This window comes from Branchiostoma floridae, unplaced genomic scaffold (genome assembly GCF_000003815.2).
Source record: "Branchiostoma floridae strain S238N-H82 unplaced genomic scaffold, Bfl_VNyyK Sc7u5tJ_218, whole genome shotgun sequence".
Taxonomy (NCBI): domain Eukaryota; kingdom Metazoa; phylum Chordata; class Leptocardii; order Amphioxiformes; family Branchiostomatidae; genus Branchiostoma; species Branchiostoma floridae.
Genome location: NW_023365791.1, coordinates 51,152 through 70,781, shown reverse-complemented (window position 1 = coordinate 70,781; position 19,630 = coordinate 51,152). Strand labels below are relative to the sequence as shown.

The window sequence follows — 19,630 nt, the reverse complement described above, 5'->3', positions numbered from 1 at the left end:
TTATGTAAGTAATGTTTTAGATGGCAATATTCACTTGGGAAAATTTCATCAGGAGTTCTGAAATGGAAATGTGTTTTTATCACTTGAACTGCAATTTATGTGCCTTTTATTAGTTGTTTATTAAATCATGCGGTTTGTTCTAATGTGCATAAGAACATAAGCAGTATTATGACAGTGTAACAGTTAATAGAGGAAGTAAATATTTCAGTGAAGATACGTGTAGTGTGCTTTTTTATTTCACAAAGATAACATCTTGCTACAAGTGGAGTGCATGGGGTATTGCCCATTTCTGTTTCTGTAGCCCTGAGCTAAACAACTTTTTGTAAGCACTCACTCAGCATTTACAGCAGGGTGCTAGTCCACTGGTAGTGTGTGTTCAACTGCCAGACTCTTTCCTAATTGCTGAGTTCTAAGCCTGTTACATATTAGTACTGTAAATGCATTTAATTGTGGTTTTAAGTTGTACACCTTGCACTGCAGTCTCTTACTTAAATTGGAAAATGTTCGCTGTCAAACGGCCACCGCGAAAACCGCGTACATTAATTAAACCACCGCGAAAGTTTCTGCATTTACAGTACTCAAATGTCAGAACTGATTGCGTTGGCCATTTCTGCATACACAGTCCTCATCAGGGTTATGACATTGGTGCAAACTTACCTCGTCTTTGAGACAGATACAGTGACAGTCTGGCAGCTAATATGTGGATAAGTTTTAAACTTTATAGTATTATTGTAATGCTTCATTCATCATATCAGGGATCTGAACTGTCACACAGTCATTCTGGAATTCATACTCCACGAAGGCTACTCAAATGTTTTGGTTAATATCGATTTGTATGCATCATATTTTTTATCTAGAAAAAAACGTCACGTGCGATTTGTGAATGTGCAAGTACTTTGCAACGCCGGAACTTGCCCCATTTTGCATACATTCCGGGTAACGCTATGCATTAACCCCAAATGTTTGGAATTAACCTGAAACTGCTAAAATAATCTTAGTTTTCTTGTATGTTAAATGGATCATGCTTATTATAAAACTAGCCTCCATAGCAGGCTCTCTATGGACTTTTTTGTACTGGGTCGCTGATTGCTGGCCTCTCTCATAGCCGTCCATTTTAAAATGGAGAGAGCCATAGAGAGCCTGCTATGGAGGCTATTATAAAACGTCCTTGGTAAGCATTGGACCTCCTTGCTGTGTAGAAAAGCACCTGTCAATATACCGGAAACTGAGGAACATTTTTGTTAACATTAAATGTAGACTGCGTCTTTCTTGAAAGCTTTAAGTTGTGTTTCAACTGTTTCCATGAATAAAATGTTTGTAGACTGATTGGTAAATTCCCTGATCCGGAAATCCGGTAAAGGCAATCCAGAAGAAGAAACTATGACGCAATCTTGATCTAAATCTGTACCACACGCTCATAAATTATGCAAATTTATGACGTCAGATAGGCTGGGGGGGATTTCCCGAACTTTACTCCTCGTCACTTCCTTGTGGGAGCGCGATGGCGGCTGTGGCGGTGAGCAGCATGAAAACCTCCAGCTACAACCCGACCCCCTCGCGGAGCCCCAGCCCCCAGACCAAGGTGGCCGTGGGGGACATCGAGTACTCCAAACGGAGACGTCTCAAGGACCTTCTTGACCCGAAACACCACTGGGAAGACGTTGGTAAGATGAGTTTCTTTCCGACTGCTTTTCTTGAGCGCGGGACGTTTTCTAAGAATGAAGAAAATCTAATCTGTACATTTCGCTCCTCTCCTTTTTTTCTCTGTAGCTGGTAGACTGGATTACTCCCAAGATGAGATCAGTTCCTTCGAGCTGGACTACAGAAGACCTGACGGCAGCCCTACCATGCGACTTTTGGATCATCTGGGACAGAAAAACGTCTCCGTCAACAAACTCTTCGTCGTCATGTGCGAGTGTGAGCTCAACAGGGCCGCCGAAGTTCTCAAGCCACTTGGTACGTGGAGTTTATGCAAATTTTCGTGCCACCTTGAGGGTTAGCTGTGGTATTTGTCAAGAAATTTGTGGGATATGAACAGAAGACGATGAATAAGTCTTGATCAGTGTTAAAATCAACGATTTCTTTAAGGTTGTTTTTAATTAGGGAAACAAGATGGCGGCGTTTTTTTTTGCAACACTTTACTTCCGGGTTGAACAAGTTGACTTTTCCCGAGCTACGCCACAATTTTTTCTCCGACAGCAAAATCTCAAGTTATCAGTAGTCTTAGTATGTCAACTTCCAGCACACCAAATTATTATAAAGTATGTAGATTCGTTATAGAGATATCAATCTGGAACCCCAGGGTTAGGTAAACGCCACATAATTTTTAGGGAAGGTAACGTTATTGACAGGAAGTCAGGGAAGTGAAATAGTTGAAAGAACGTCATCTGAAACCGCATTGACGCCATAAAAACTTTCCCAGCAGGAAATCATAGCGGGAAGACATCCCTAAATAGTTTGATGAATCATCTTCCTTGCTCAACACCTCCAAGTTTGTTAAGTACTGTTAAAGGAAATTTTGTCATTTATAGTTAAATTTTATCACCTGCCTTCTTTAGTGTTTTGTGAGATAAAGCATTTACTGGAATTCCCCCAGGTAAAGAAATGACCACAGAAAAGTTTTTTTTTTCTATTTCCTGTCACACATTGGTTTATAAGACTCTAAAACGTATTTTTTTTAAAAGCTACAGATATTTTAGAACTCTGTCTTCCATAGGATTTGAAACGATTTGCTTGTTAGGATTTATAACTTTTCCGTTACTATTACTACACATATATAGAACGGCACGTTTTAAGGTGTAATCATTGTTATGGTGGTACCAATATATAGTAATGAGCAGAATGCTTTAGTAGGTAAGTGCTGTACTCGTCATTAGTGACAAAACCTTGGGTATCATTTTGCAACTTCCCCTTGATGTACTGCTGAACACTGCACCTGCATGACTTGTAGTTTCTGTTGTCAATATAGCCAATATAGCCTATATATGTACACTCTTCTGAATCCTGTATAATGTTTTTTAAAACATTATACAGGATTCAGAAACTGGTGTTTCCATATCAAGCAATTCAGTCCTAGTAAGTCATGTTAGAACCACACTCCAATTCTCTTTGGCTCCGATTCCGACTTCTGAGCACTCAGTGTACATCTCTACTAACACTGATGGATTAGGCCACACCAATTTAATTTGTTGGTTCACGGATTCGCTCGCTCCTATTTTTTGGGAAAAAAAATAGAAATAAAAATTACCATTCAGCAAATTTTCACCATTAATGAAACCATTCACCAACTTTCTGGTGTAGCAAATTGGCCTTTATATTATAAGCTCCTTAAATTGTGGGTACAGGTGCTGTTACTGTACAATAATAGTGTTTTTGTACTTTTTTCAAGCTAAAAACTTTTTTTCTTTATATTTTGGATGAGCCGTTACCTTTACCCCAACCATTTTATAATTTTTATTTTTATTTCGCCCTCTCGCTCCATATTTTTTATGAAAAAATCCGTGAACCAAGAAATTAAATTGGTGTGGCCTTAACCTGTAAAGAACCATCTTATTCAGTCTCAGACTAAGTTCCATCACGAGAACGAGAGGGTAACACTTTCTGCTTTCTCTCCAACAGTGGATTCCAAGTACCATGGATACTTGAGGAATGAGGAAGACCCCCCAGTACCCAACATACAGCCTGATGAGAACATCGGCAAACTTTCAGACAACTTTGGGGCCATGAGAATTGAGAATCAAGGTATGATAACTGACTCTTCAGTCATTAAAAGAAAGTGTCTTGTAGTATCTTTAGCTGCTCAACTTAGTCTTTATCATTTTTGCCTTGCTGCTTGTGAAGATTTCTTTTATCATATAAATCATCTGACATCTCATCCTGAATTGTGTCTGATTTTCTTCCAGGAACAAGTCCTTCCATGGACTCCCTGCCCCTTCCCCCTCCCCCACCCATGCTCTCTGGCCCTGCCCCTCCCCCCAACCACAGGGTTTGCCAACCGCATCAGGAGCCTCGGGGCAGAGAGGATGATGGTATTCAAGGTCAGCCCAAGGAGACATGGGAAGAGGCACAAGAAAGACTGAGAGGTAATTACAATTCTGTGATTTTTTAAACACTGATTTTATAGTATGACCAGTGCAATGACCAAGTAGGTAGAGAGTAAAGTGTTTGCCTTGCATATGGTAGGTCGTGAGTTCGATCCCTGGCTGAGTCAATACCAAAGACTTTAAAAATGGTACATGCTGCTTTCTCTGCTTAGCACTCAGCACTAATAAGGAAGAGTATGGGACTTAAACACACTTCAATACCAGTGAACTAGCCCCCTACTGTAGTGGCTTGCACAAATGTGTGGCCCAAGGGCTACAGAAATGAAGATGGGCATCTGTTACTGATGTATGGGTAACTTTTCTTTTACCTTTTCAGTACTTTCCACATCACTTTTTGTGGCAGCTTCTGGGCTTTCACACATATATGCCATGTAATATGTATTGTTTTTGAACTCATACATAGATGTGGACAAAGGCTTCACCCTGGCAAAGATGCCTCACTTCTTCTACAAGGACTTGGAAGAAGGCACAAAAGGCTTTTCTCCAGCCAACCTCCTTGGAGAGGGGACGTTCGGCAGGGTCTTCCGTGCCAACGTCTTCAAGACTATCTTTGCTGTCAAGTGCCTCCGACAGGTACTGTTGACTTCAGTGTCTGACATAGATCATTATGTGCTTCACATTTTTTCTTTAAATGTGCTAACAGCATTGGCAGCTTAAAAGACACCATCATCACTACACATGATATGTTTGGGCTATTTTTCCCATGTAGAAAAAAGAATCACAGGACTCTTAGACTTAAATATATTGCATTTCTCTGACAGTTCAAGGCTTGAAATTCATTTTTGTAACTAGAAAGGCAACATTTTTGAAAAAAAAATGCAGGATGTGGGCGAAGGGAAAAGAAAGCAAAAATCGCAAGAAAAGAAGCAACAAGAAAGGCAACATTTTCGCGAAAATGCAGCAAAAAGAAAAATTAAAAAAACATTATCTGTCCACGGATTCGATCCCGGAGCGTTAGTTTTCCACGTGTGAATAATACCACTGAGCCAGTGCTACAACATGTTACAGGCAGACGTTTTAACAGGTATACAAATGTATTGCGTTGCTTGAACACGTCCGTTCACCGTTGAATTTGCAAGATTCTAAGGTCCAATTTTCTGAAGATAACGTTTTTGTGTGAAAATTTATCAATCTCGTTCATTCCATGGCGGGCAACTTCTTCCTTGAGCGCTTGTTTGGTCGTCTCAGCTGCTAAAGCGTTGTCAAACTGCATGCCGAATGCCATTTTGTGTCCTGTGCGTTGATTGGTTCAGTTCTGCGTACACCCGAGACAGTCCGCGACTTTGTCCCAATCAAAAAGCTGGAAACGCGGAGTATATGTTGACAGCCTCCATTTTTTCTGAGTTCTGATTGGCTATTATCAAAGTCGATGCCGATTGTGTTCTGTGCGTTGATAGGTTCACCTCTGACGTAAAACCGAGAAAGTGCGACTGTAAGCCAATCAAAAAGCTTGAAACGTGGAGTGCATGTTTACAGCTTCCATTTTTTCTGATTTCCGGTTGGAATATGCAAATATCTGAGGAAAAACTAAATGTTGGGCTTCGCCCACATAAATATATGTACGAGCACTACATGCTGAGAAAAAAAATTGAGTGAACAACATAAAGAAAGTACTGTAAATGCATTTAAGTTCGCGGGGATTTAATTTTGCGGTAGCGGGGAAAAGGGACTTTTCGCGGTGGATTTAATTTCGCGGTTACACCATAGACTGCAGCCTAATACCACAATAGAAAAAATTTCGCGGTGGATTTAAGTTCGCGGTGAAGTGGTCACCGCGAAAACCGCGAATATTAATCCACCGTGAACATTTCTGCATTTACAGTAGAATGTAAGCAAAACCTAATTACAAACCTTACTGTCTCTCTTTAGAACTTGATTTGGAAGCGCTGTCCATCAACTTAATCTTTAAACACCATGTTTTTAAAGCAACGGATATAGGTTACCCCTTGGATAAAGGTGACCTAGTTTTACATCTGTAATCATTACTGAATGAATGTAATGTCATGATCTCTCCCAGAATGACCAGGACATCACCCAGGAGCGGAAGGGTAGGAAGTTCCAGTTTAACGAGCTGGCCAAGCTGATGCAGTTCCGCCATCCTAACTTACTCCCCCTCCACGGGTATTCACTGGACGGACTGGTCCCCTGCCTGGTGACAGAGTACATGCTCAATGGGTCACTGGAGGACAGGCTACAGTGCAAGGTATGATTACATGTTCACTCACTTACTCACTGACACTATCCAGTTTAGCGTCCATTGTTCCCTGTCTTGCCAGGGTTGGACGTTGTGGGATGTCGTTTAGGTCTGATTGCTGATCTCCAGCTGCCTCTGTCAAGGGGGGTGGCTTTTTGCAAGTACAGTTTTCAAGTTGTTTGCTAACAGATGTTTAAGAAGAGAGAAGAAGCCTGTAAACTATAGATAACTACTACTTGACTGTGCAAAAAACAACAATTACAGTCCAATTGCAAAATTCTCATATAAATACTGACAGTCAATCGACACGTACAATTTACAGCTGGCAAAAGCAACTTTTTTATCAATGGGCAGAAGATAACTTTCATTACTAAAATTAAATTGCACTTTCTCCCATTGACAGTTTGTACATCAGTACAAATCTTCTATTTCTTCCCACAGGACAGAACAGCTGGGCTGAAGTGGGAACTGAGAATGAACATCACTAAGGGCGTGGCCAGAGGACTACAGTTTCTACACACTGTCAAGGACCCACCCCTCATACATGGGGATGTTAAGAGGTATGTGGCTGAAGTTTACCTTGTTTAGACTATATTACATCTAACCAATAGACATCAAACAACAACTTTTCACTGAAATTCATTCACTGTTAAATCATTGCTGTGAAACCCAACATTCAATAATTCTGCATGCATGTATGTATAACCATATAGCAGTATACTTCAGCTAGTATAATTAAACTTTAAGTAAACTTTAAGGTGAAGTATGTAGATATTACTAATAATAAAATAAAATATAAAATATAAATAATACAAAATGTGGCTGTTGCATGAATTGTTAATTGCTTGTAGCATTGTGATAAATTCCTTAGCACCTTACTGTGATGATATAATACAATGTAAGTATAAACAATAGACTAAGTAAGATTTGACAATTGTTATTCTGCCTTTTTGCTGCTAATCTTCCTAATCTCTGTTTTTGTCCCAGCTCCAACATCCTGCTTGACAGGCATTACGAGGCAAAGATTGGTGACTTCGGTCTAGCCCGCGACGGCCCGTCGGGAGATCTGAAGAGCTACACGATCATGAAGACGGACAGTAAGATCATGGGAACCACAGCGTACATGGCGCCGGAGTACTGCAGGAACAGGGTGCTGTCACGGGAGGTGGACACGTATGCTTTCGGGGTGGTAAGTAGCAGTTGGCTGGTTGGGCATTTGCAAGACTGCTAAATAACTGGACAGCCAATTAAATGCAATTATTGCTCAAGTTGACAGCTGTTGTGTAACAAGGAAAAGACTACAAAAAGCACAGTCTACTGTTGCCAATGGTTATAATGCAGCTTTATGGTATCTATAATGAATATACTATTTCTTGTCACTATCTTTGATGTATTAATTCCTTTAAAGAAAGTTGTTTGATGTTTTCTTCAGGTGGTGTTTGAAGTATTGACTGGACAGATGGCATTTGATCAAACCAGAGGACGGAACAGAGTGCTGGTAGGTTTCACCAATAGACCAAGAATTTTTTTCTTAATGCGTTTTTCTTAGATTCTTCTTCTTAGATTATATTTTCTTAATCATGACAAGTAAAATAATCTAAGACTTTGCTATACAAGAAAAACAAGAAATTTAGACTTGCATTTCTACAATTTCTTGAGATTGAGAATCTTCTTGAGAAATACTTTAAAATTATTAGCTTAAGGAAATTAAGAAAGTTTATTTTTCTTATTCATTCTTAAAATTCTTAAGTCATGTATAAGAAAACGTGCCCACAAGTCAAGAAAAAACAGGAAAAAAATTCTTTAGATAATATGTGTAAATGTTGCTATCTTAGTTGCAAAGTCTGTTCTTCTTTAGTCCCTATTGTATTGAATGATAATATTGTACTTCTACAGACTGATCTAGTGCAAGAGCACATGGATACCAACGACCCTGACATGACCTGGAAGCTTGTTGACAAGAAAACAGGGAAGACACCCTGGCCGCGGGACACAGCCCTGGGTCTGTTTGAGATCGGTCGCCAGTGTACCCTGCACAAGAGGAAACAAAGACCCAAGATGCCCGATGTATGTTGATAACTTTTCCTAACATACATGAACAATCTTATCCTATGTATTACTACATAGTGTGTAATGTTTCATTGAAATAGTACTCCTGTTATATACAATACAGACTTATACTAAATGTTGTAGACATGTGGGGTGCATTCAGCACCAAGGAAAGGCCTAACATATTTGTGGGTAATAATCAGCACCAAGGCAGACCTTTTTATGTACAATGCTTATTTTTTCCAATGCTGCAAAATTGTATTATCCAGTAACAGGCATTTTTGTTCATAACTTGGGTTGATGCATGCATTTATCAAATTCCTCATTAAATATTTTTTGTAGAGTATTTGTCATGCATGTATTTAGGTTAGAATTGTTCTAAGGTTTGTCTATTGTCAGTTCTAAGACTTTGGTGATAAGAACATTTTTGCCTTGATCATTTACTTAGGTGCTAAGTCGTCTGGAGAAGATGGAGGTGAAGAGACAGCTGAGTAATCAGGGAGCCAGCCTCATGTCTTCATTATCATCCTCACCAGGTCATTATACTCACACTGTCTTTTACATCATCACTCTGGAACAATGTATTTTCATCTACCAAATTTAGTTGAATTGTCATTTTTACTATGCAAGATAAAAGTTACTCAAGTAAAGATTTAGGAAATGGATAGGTTTTGGAGAATGTTTTTGGAGATTGTTTACAAAATTATCCAGTTTCTTGAGTAACTGTTAACGTTAGTTCACCTGTATCTGCTGGGTAACCTATATCCATTGTGTTAATGAACAGGTTAACCAGGGGTATCAAGTCGTAGTCTCCAAGCAGACCCTACGGTGCCTTAGAAATAGTATCAAAGCTGGCCAGGGACTTAGCATAGCGGTGCCTGTTTGACTCCCTTTGGCCAGCTATCTCCCTTTGGCCGGCTATACTCCTTTGCCAGCTTTGATACTATCTCTTTAGGCACCGTAGGGTCTGCTTGGAGACTAATCAAGTCGATGAACAGTGCTTTCAAACTGTACTATCTTCAAAATATTGCAGTTTCAAACCACTGCCCATTGCCTTGATATGCCTTGATATGCCTAAATACCTTGTTCTTAAAAAGAACAGATATATGATACTTTGCGGATGAAGGTGAACTAGCATTACCTTGTGTATTTTATATTGTGTACCTGAGTGTTTAAGCTTCATCAACATTGTTTATTTACTTTTCTTTTAAACTAACATGGCATATTGCTTTAATGTTGTTTTATTCAATTCAATTCACAGATCTTCCACAAAGAACACAGTCGCAGCCACAGGAGAGTGAATCTCCCAGTCTGTCCAGTGGGTCTCCGATTGTCGGACCCTCGCCATGCCCGCCGCCTCGGTCCTCGTCACACCAGCCTATCGAATCCGACGAGCTGGTGTGGAACAAGGAAGACAACAAGACGGCATTTGGAAACCAAATTGGAGGCCAACTCCCAGTGGTGAGACCAAGTAACAGCTACCCATCCCAGAGTACCATCAGCACTGATCTGGAGTCAAACGGTGTGGTCAGTCACCAGCAAAATGTGGAAAATCTAGCCAGCCCACCCGACACCAACAAGGAAGAGAACAGGGGTGGTCTTCCCCCTTCATTATCCAAACAAGATACTTCCTGTACAGTTATAACCGGTAAAGAGCAGACAAAGGATGACAAGCAAGACAAAGTTTCACTGATGACAGAGGACCGCCCACCAAACAGGCGCGTTGAGGCATGGATGCCTGACAGCATCATCAGGAACACAGATGGGGAGGGGGGCAAGTCTGCTGCTGAGAAAAAGTTTCCACCCAAGGAATCAAAACTCAACAACATGTCCCCTCCATCGAGACATCATGGAGGAAGGAAGATGAGTCCTTGTGAGTCTGATGACTGCTCCTCGATGGCCCAACCAAGACAGTCCCCTGTCGAGTTTCACGCAAAGGCGGATGTGGATAACATGGTGAAACCGCAGGCTAACCAACCAGCCAACATTACTGAAGACAGCACCCTGGTCTCTCCATCAGAACAGCCTGCTAGAATCCTCCCAAACAAGGCAGAACTGCAGTCCACAGGAAAGGATGGCGGTTTGATGTCATCAGGAGTGGCAGGTAGTCCAACTAATGAGCTCCTCAGGCAACACCTCCCGCCTACATACCCACCTGGATATGGTCCACTAGACAACACAACACCACGCTATCCACCTGTTCCTTACCCTGGGGGGCAGTGGGGATATCCACATCATCACAACATGGCCGCAGCCGAGGCTGACATGTCCCCTGTACCTCAGAACGGTCACCCAGTGGAGACTGCAGCTTTCTATACACCACATGGCCTTTACCCAGTAACTCATGGGCCACATATGGGTCAGCCATCACCAGTGATGGGCCAAGCAGAAGTGCCATACTTGCCATCCAACTACATGCCATACGGCCCCCATGCGTTCCTTCCTCAATATCCACCACCCCAACCACCATACGACTTTCCACAGTCACAGCAACAAAATGTTGACCCACAATATTATGTCCCTGAACCTCAGGGAATGTATCAAGGTCTTCCACCCTCAAGATTCCACCACTATCCCTCTACAGCAGACTCTAGTTGTTCTAACCAGCAGTCTACAGCATCCTCCTCCTCCTCTCAGAGTACCGCCCCCCAGTCTTCCGTTTCCCGCGAGGGTTCCTCCGGATGTACGACCTTCACCGACACCAGCAGCGGTCTGTCCAGCCAGACAACAGGAGGGTCCAACTCCGGGCTGTCCGGCCATGACACTAGCTCCATGTCGCTTCCCGAAGTCTCATCCAGTGACAGTCTCAGTCTTCCACTGTCTGACAAACGCAACATCCAATTCTCTCCAAACGCCGCTCGTGACAGGTTGATACAAGACATGGAGGCGTACGATGAGGGCAGAATTGACTCCAAACAGTGCTTTGGGAATGTTTTGTCACCAAATGAGTCTCAAGATAGGCTGATGGAACAGATGGAGGCCAACATCGAGGGTAGAATTGACTCTGAACAGTGTTTTCGGAACATGCCATCAGACAATGACTCCCTGGGTAAACTGTCACTAGAACAGCCTGAGTCTGCCAGCAGCAGGGAGCCTACAGAGGACAGTGATGACAGCTCCCCATGCTGAGCACTCACTCAGAAGGTCAAATGAACATTGAAGCTTTTTAAATTAAAATTTAGAATTTAATCTGTGGTTACTTGTGCCTATAGAAACTTGAATATCATGTATAAAATGCATATTTTGTGATGTAAAAAAGTGTACTAGTAACATTTCTGCCATTATTTGGAGGGACCAGAGCAAATGCCATACTATTATGACTGTCTTCTACTTGTTTAATGGTTTGCTGTAGTGTTTCTGATATTGATATCTGGAAAAGAATAATATATACTATATGGCTGTATATTACATCAGGGCATTAGATAAATTTCTTGTTCCACTGACTGCCACTATGGGTCAGAAGTAAGGGGTCTAGATAGACTAGAACCAAGCCAGAAATATTCACATATAGTGTTAGATATGAAAGAATTGTTAAATGACTGATATATTATGCTCATCATATATGTTCATGCAAGCACTGCAACCTGTTACATTGATATCAATCCTTTAAAAAAATGGTCAGTAGGTAACTTAGTAGTTTGAGAGTTTGAAAATAGTTTGGGCTACATTATCATTGATATTCAGTATAGCACTTAGATCTACTCAAACATTTGTAATGTGTTGTAATGTTTGAAAAAGATGCTTTCTGGCTTTTGAAGTGTAACCATTATACTTCAACTCTTCCAAATACAGTATGAATAGTTACTGCTATGGTAGGTACATTATACATGTGTATATAACCTGGAAAATTAAAGTATTTAAGGCAACAATGCTGAGATGCCGAGGAACACTATTTTCTACAATCAGAGGCTAGCTGGCTCTAGCTATAAAGGTGGCTTCATCTTAGCTATATTTATATAATAAATGATTGCAAAACCTTCAACCAAAAATGGCAAAAGAAATGGGTTTATCTTGCGTATTCATACCTTGTTGGGTTTCGCATGTCATATTTGCATTGCTTTGTAAGGGACACAAAGACAAACCATATATTGATGCAAAATGATATAGATAATGATACCACATCTAAATGGACTATAAGTGACATTTTGACGTTGACTCTATGACAGTGTTGTAGTTTGTGGGTTTATGTGAATATAATGATACTTTAAGTCCATCACGGATACTAATTATTGATACCAATATTTGATTTTTTTTTCAATTTTCAATGAAGTCTGCTATAATTGCCCCATCTCAAGTTAAAAGGTAAATGCATTTTTAGTATGCGTCATTAGCACAAGCATTGAAGGCCTCCCTTTTCTCTTCAGGAATAATGATAGAATTCTTGCTTTGTTGGAAACTGCAGTTTGTACAGGCAGGGAGAGAATTATAGTTCAAATAATGGATACTACTACTACTACAATGCAGATAAAGTTCAGAATGTGAAACTCTGTATCTGCTTTTGCACACAATAAAAGGATTGTTGTAACTTGCCATTACATCTGTATGTTTGATTGCTCATGGGACTGCATGTACATGTACTGCAATTATATATAACCGTAATGTTACATGTATTTCATTACCTTCGCCAGGAACGTTATGTTTTTGGTACCAGTGTGTGTGTGTGCACGTTTGTGTGTGCATTTGGGGATATAACTTTACACAATTCGTGGATGGCAACTGATGATATTTCGATAATAGACTTTATAAATATTCAATTAGTGGCAAATCTGCAACAAAACTTCAGGTTTTTTATAACTCATGTTCTAAACACCCTACGGTCGTAATTTTTGAGTGGACTGGTAGATAAAGTTAGCTCTTAGGGCAGAGAATACGTGGTGTGTTGTTGTGCCCCTAGCGTTTTTTTTAAACCACCAAGGGCTTTTTGTTGAAAACCTTGGAAGAGGATGACTCCATGGCCCATGAAGAAAATTCTTGTCTGTTATTGGTCAGAAAAATACAGTTTTTCGCGATTGGCTACCTCTGCTGATGACCTCAATTGCACTATGGGGGCAACGCGACCAACAGCGCCCTCCCCGTGATAGCGATTTATAACAGTACTGCAACGCTGTCGAGGAAAGAAAACTGAGTCATAGGTCGAAGCTAACTGTTATGCTGATTATAAACACAATTTTAATTCTAAAGGTGCTCCCCAGTTTTGATGTGAGTTGTTTGAAATGTTTTCGTGAGCGAGAAAAGGTACAACTATTATATAATAATAGTTCAGGCCGTAGAGGGTGTTCAGCACCAAGGACAGTATGTTGTGCCAGTATCAAGCAAATAAGATTTTGTCTTTATATTGTCACTCTCGAATTATACATATGACATACAAGTGGTCATCTCAAAAGTCATTAAAATATGTGTCAATGCCATAATGTTGAGTTCTGTCGACACTGATCTAAAAACTCCAATTCCACGAAACTTTGTGAGTTACAATCGTTTGCTAATAGAGTAGACCAGAATAAAATGAACAATTTGTGTTGAACTTCAGGGATGTTCTTAATCTTTGCAGCGTTAGACAGCGTCTACCACCGCGGCAAAGGCTTCCTCGTCTCTTGCATGGAAACGAAATGTTGTTCTAGAACCGCAAACTCATCGTGTTCTAAACTAACAACGGCGTTCGATGTTTTCTAACAAAGGCGTTCGATGTAATTTGTTTACAGTTGCGACTGTCTGCTCTCAGATACAGACGCAGATTATTGAGCTGCTAGTTTCATTACGTGAATAACGTTATTACTTAAAACTTGACGCAAAAATGTCGAGGAGACGTGGCCGCCGAAGCCACCGGCGGTCTCGCGCCAGGCCCGTTGCCTCCCCTCCGGCCTTTGTCAAGACCGTGGATCATGCGTTTGATCCGCTAGTTGGGACAGCGGCGGATATCGCTGTTTAAATCGGTCGTGATTACGTCGTTGTTCCTTTCTGCGATGACGACGGTGAGTTTTCTACATCATCACTTTATCCCAACCATCTTTTATGAATAGGTACTCAATTATTTTCTGTTAGACCGCATAAGTCTGACATTATAACGTATGGGGTACACCAGTTGTTTTTTTGCCTCTAGTACAGTAAAATTTTAATGTTTCCCTTGACTAATACGAGAAAGGTTGGATAATCTTTGATAGAAAATAATGCAGAATCTCTCGAGTCAAATCACGACGGATCACTACCCAAAGTTCTAAGATTGTCCATACTGTGGTACGATAAAAACGTTTGCTTTTGCTCCAGGTTGTCGTCGTCAGTATCGCCATTGACGTCAGCACAAACACTCCTGCAGGTGAGCCTGCCAACCTTCCACCGTACAGAGCCTGGGAAGATGACAATGGTCACATCGGGACCCCCCTCAAGCAAAGGACCCGAGTGAAGGGTGACGACAACACTGCCGCCCATCACATCCCCGACGGCATGACCCCGACTGATGCTCCACCTACCACTGATCCCGCGACCGAACGCCTGAGAAAGGTCCTCCGCGTACGCTATCGTGTGGCAGTAATCCATGGTGAGACGGAGATGTACAAGGTTTTGTACAAGTATCTTGTTGATAGTCCTCACACACAGATACCTACCGTCCGACCAGGATACGGCGAGCCAAGCGGGTTTGAAGTCTGGGACTACCTCACGACTGGAGAGAACCACGCCTTCAACGCTCCAATCCGTACCCGACGACGTGTCGGTAAGTCCTGGAGTGTTTCCCACCACGAGAATGATCCGAACAGCCTGGAGTCGAAGAAGCGATCAGATACAGAAGATGACAACCGATACGACGTCACTGACTACGACTTGAAGACGGGAGACAACGATTACAACTACAAGCATCCTCGTGTGAGAGATTTGATCGTCGAAGTCATCTCCGACTCGGAAATTCTGGATGATATTGTGGCTCGCCACCACACTGATGAAGTGCCCATCAGCCCGACAGAAGACCAGCTGGCAGTGTTTAACGCCCCTCCTGCCTCTAATGTGATCCATTTTACGCCAAAACCGCACAGTGACGGCACGAAAATTTCCGATGCTTTTGTGGCTCGCCACCACACCGATGAAGTGCCCATCAACCCAACAGAAGACAAGCTGGCTCGATCCAAGAACATAACGCCTGATGAGACCTCAGCGTTCAACGCCCCTCCTGCCGCTAATGTGATCCATTTTACGCCCAAACCGCACAGTGATGGCACGAAAATTCCCGATGCTATTGCGGCTCGCCACCACACTGATGAAGTGCCCATCGACCCAACAGAAGACCAGCTGGCTCCATCCATGACGCCACCTGATGACACTTCAGCGTTCGACGCCCCTCCCGCCACTAATGTGACGCAGTTTGACAATGACGTTAACAACACGGATACGGCTGCTAGTGTCGCTCGCCACCTTAGTGAAGTGCCCATGACCCCAACACAAGACAATCTGGCTCGATCCAAGGACATGACGCCAGCTGATGAGACCTCGTCGTTCAACGTCCCTCCCGCCACTACGACGACCCGGTTCTACTGCACTCATGTGCCCATCGCCACTTCTGAAGGCAACGTGCTGGATGGATACAAGGACATGACGCCTTTTGATGAGACCTCAGCGTTCAACGCCCCTCCTGCCACTAATGTGACGCAGTTGACGCCAAAACTGGACAGTGACGCCAATAACACTGATATGGCTACTGAGATAGACAAGGTGCCACAAAAGAACGGCACAGACCTGAGTCTGTACCCGAGTTATGAAGTCCTGATGCCGATGGTCGTGGTTGGAGCGCTGGTGACAGGCTCAATTGCCTACAGCTGTATGATGCAGCTCAATTATTGAAACGTTTTGCATGTAGGGTCTATCTATTAACAGATCGGCTGGGTGATACAATGTGTTTCTGTTGAAATAAAACTTCAAATAACAGAGAACCAAATTTATTTATCAAATTTAAGTTCAGACAAGCTATCTAAGGCAACATATATTCCATGTGGGTCATTCAATTTCTTTTAGATCAGAATAAGCCCAAAATGAGAAATATTTTATTCCTTCATAGACAGACTCAAAACATGCCTTGGCAAATTTTAATTTTTTTCTATAAACTGAAATATTCAATTGTCTAGAAACAATACACAACAATAATGATAAACATGTTATAATTGTACAATCATAGACTAACTTTATTTCTCCATATGCATGTACCATTACAATCAAGGCTGGGGAAAACATCCAAAAATTCCAAAACTTGTGCCATACTTCCAAACATAATAGTTTGTATGACTACACAGAGACAATGTTGTAACAGTGGTTCTGTTTTGTGTAATCCTAAATGTCTGTAATTCCTAGAACATGTCCTATAATTACATATGTCACAACACCAGTAATACATGTCTCCCTAGATCACTTACAAATGATAAACATCCCATTGGTCTGCACCTAAAGTCATGTACATGCACCTAAAATACACAGTAAATAGACTGTAACTAGCAATTTACAGTATTCTCATATTTGTTTCCAGTGTGCGCAAAAATACATTTAAAAGTTGATGGGCTTCCCAGCGTAGGCCGCCATGTTGGCTTCTCTGAAGGCCTCGGAGCACGTCTGTAAAATGTCAAATATCTCAGTTAAAAACAGTTTAAATCAATATATTCAATGGCATACAGATACTGAGATAGTATCAAAGATTTTTGTTCCCAATTTTATCAGAAAAGTCATAGGACATACATTGCAGCCAGCAAAATGTTGACCTAGTAAAATATTTACATGCAAACGTTTTAAGGTACATGTACATAAGGTAATCCATACAAAAGACTGATCAACCTCAATTTCTTCTCATGCTCTTTGACATTACTTTTTGAAATATGCCTGACTGTCTATGCAGACAATCTTGAAATAAATGAATGAATGAAGACCTTTATTTGTTGTAACTTTTTTGCACAATCAAGCTAAGCACAGTCACAACAAAGATAAAACAAAACATGTGGGTGCGAGTATCACACTCACAGTAAAGCAACAACTCTCAGGTCATGGTAAAATGGGGAAGTTTCCTGGACCTACCGGATGTGCGTGACAGACTCTAGCGACGTCCTCACACGAAGCTCCGTACTCCATGGCCAGGGCGGCCTCGTTGATCATCTCCCCTGCCCCGGGGCCCATGATGTGTGCCCCCAGCATCCTGTCTGTCTCCTGGTGGGACAGGATCTTCACCATGCCATCAGTGTCAGCTGGGGGGACACAGAACACAACACAATACATCTTGTGTAGAACTTCCAAAGGAACATGCCTTGTTGGGTGGGCCAACTACTATCTCCCTTGTTATGAACAACTCATACCAGGATGGACCTTGGACTCCTTTGCAGGCTTTGAGCAGGGCTGGTTTTTATTCTATTGGGGGCGCTGGTTTGCTAGTTTCAACATTGAATAAGGTTCTCTTATGCTGGGAAAGGGGGTTTGCAGAGCAAGGGAGTTTGAAAGTTTAGACCATACTCACCGTTACACTTAGCCCTGCTATTGGCTGCAAACGGGAACTTCCCAACCTTGTAAGGAACTCCCTGTGTGTGATAATAGAAGACATGGTTATGGTTTCAAATGTACTTGACTTTCTGGTAGAGAGGATATAAAGAACACCACCATTGCAAGTGACGGAAAAAGAAATATGATCTTATGAAGAATGTTTTTCACAGACATAGGAATACACTAAATTGTCCTCATCTCCTTTGCATATCAATTCATAGTTAGGAAATAAAACCTGCTTTCCAACAAGATCTCTTCAGTGTTACTGACGAATTGCTTGAGTAATTGCTATTTGGCAAGAATCTTGCTATTTTTCGTTCACAGAAAACAGGGCTAAAGATACTTTTTTCTGCATACTGCATTGGTGCAGGTAACATTGAAAATTACAATGCCATGCACCAGACAAATTTTACCTCCACCACTCTGAATTTAGGAAGTCTGGTTTGAACTAAAATTGTTTTCTTTTATACTTAACAGGTGGTAACATTCAATGCGGCTAATAAAAATCCTACGTCATATGACATTTATGTATAAAACCCAGTACATGGACCAGTGCAGGTAGACATCAGGAAAACCTGCACAGCTCCAATTTTACCTGCACTAACCTGCATATTGGTATTTTGAGCCCTGGAAAAGCTATCTTTGGAAATGTGAATACATCAAATATGGGCCAACCTCTTCCTTGAGCATCTCCTCACTCTTGCCTACCCAGGCCACCTCCGGGTGAGTGTAGATGACAGAGGGGACACAGTTGTAGTCAATGTGGACAGCACCTCCTGCTATTCCCTCTACACAGATGATGCCTAAAACACAGAAACCAAACCAGCACAATCATTGCATACAAAGAAACATCAAGGCTGCAATGAATATCCAGCAATATTTCTTTTACCTGTACATTCACATGTTGTACATATTAAAGTAAAAGACATTGACGGAAGTTATGTTTTTTTGAATATGAAAATTCAAGAGTGATAAAAGCTTTTAAATCAGATTTAAAGAGTTTTGAGAGAGATAAGTACCTTCGTCCTCTGCCTTGTGGGCCAGCATAGGTCCAGCAATACAGTCTCCAATGGCAAAAATGCTGTGAAGAGCAGGATATCATTTAGCATTCTTCAAATGTCATAGCTAAGCTTCATAGCAAAATCAGCAAGAATAGAAACAAAAGAGGCAGGATTGAACATATATGGGGACTCAAACCCAGAACTTGCAAGTTTGAGCCAAAAACCCTATCCTATCGTTACGCTACACAATGCCACAGAAACATTCTGCAGTTGTATCAGCCTAGACCTATACTATAGGTATCCACAAAGGATACCTATCAGACAGAAGAGGGCAGTACCCAAGCCTTACCTGGGTACAGATGACTGAAATCTGGAGTTGACAGGAACTCTACCTCTGTCATCAAGCTGGATGCCAACATCCTGAAATAATGAAATGGTTTTAAATCCAATACTCAGTACTCTGGATTTGGTTGACCTACTGTGACTTGTTAAATTTTTACTGTAGTTTTATGTTTGTGGTTTACAAGGTTCCTGGAGTGCTTCACTACTGGTGTTTCCATTGCTGTACAGTATGTAGCTATAGTGCTACCCAAAACCTTTCAACCAGCCGCAAACACTCCATTTTCCTCCCACTGCAAAGTAAATCAAGGTATTTACAGTAAATGGTTTTATATTGATTACACAATTGACAGAAAATTAGTTGGGATTTGCTTCAGTGAAATATATTTTATCCGACCAGTTGAGGTTAATGTATGGACTAGGATCGCAGGGCTTTCTTTAAACCGGGG

At 41.5% G+C, this 19,630-nt stretch overlaps 2 protein-coding genes across 2 annotated transcripts in view; one reads left to right on the top strand and one right to left on the bottom strand.

Annotated features, from left to right (window-relative positions):
- Positions 1–1,448: 1,448 nt before the first annotated feature.
- On the top strand, positions 1,449–11,602 carry LOC118408597. The gene is made up of 12 exons (XM_035809415.1): positions 1,449–1,664; positions 1,771–1,956; positions 3,619–3,741; positions 3,903–4,082; positions 4,507–4,676; positions 6,121–6,306; positions 6,739–6,857; positions 7,285–7,486; positions 7,730–7,795; positions 8,194–8,364; positions 8,795–8,882; positions 9,608–11,602. Exons 1-12 carry the CDS (start codon positions 1,502–1,504, stop codon positions 11,473–11,475), a joined length of 3,522 nt encoding a protein of 1,173 aa, XP_035665308.1. The 5' UTR covers positions 1,449–1,501; the 3' UTR covers positions 11,476–11,602.
- A 4,882-nt stretch (positions 11,603–16,484) lies between these two features.
- LOC118408598 (dihydrolipoyl dehydrogenase, mitochondrial-like) overlaps positions 16,485–19,630 on the bottom strand; it is an 11,557-nt gene continuing 8,411 nt past the window's right edge. The window contains exons 13-18 of the mRNA XM_035809416.1: positions 19,192–19,262; positions 18,861–18,922; positions 18,517–18,644; positions 17,819–17,879; positions 17,386–17,552; positions 16,485–16,929 (exon numbers count right to left, since the gene is read on the bottom strand). Of these exons, the coding sequence (XP_035665309.1) occupies positions 16,864–16,929; positions 17,386–17,552; positions 17,819–17,879; positions 18,517–18,644; positions 18,861–18,922; positions 19,192–19,262 (555 nt within the window). The 3' untranslated portion in view covers positions 16,485–16,863. The remainder of the gene's footprint in view (positions 16,930–17,385; positions 17,553–17,818; positions 17,880–18,516; positions 18,645–18,860; positions 18,923–19,191; positions 19,263–19,630) is intronic.

Excerpts from the sequence above, each read along its gene's own strand:
- LOC118408597 (XM_035809415.1), top strand. The coding sequence starts at position 1,502 with ATGGCGGCTGTGGCGGTGAGCAGCATGAAAACCTCCAGCTACAACCCG. Across the intron at positions 7,796-8,193 it reads GAGGACGGAACAGAGTGCTG|ACTGATCTAGTGCAAGAGCA; the intron begins GTAGGTTTCACC and ends GTACTTCTACAG. Across the intron at positions 8,883-9,607 it reads TTCATTATCATCCTCACCAG|ATCTTCCACAAAGAACACAG; the intron begins GTCATTATACTC and ends TTCAATTCACAG.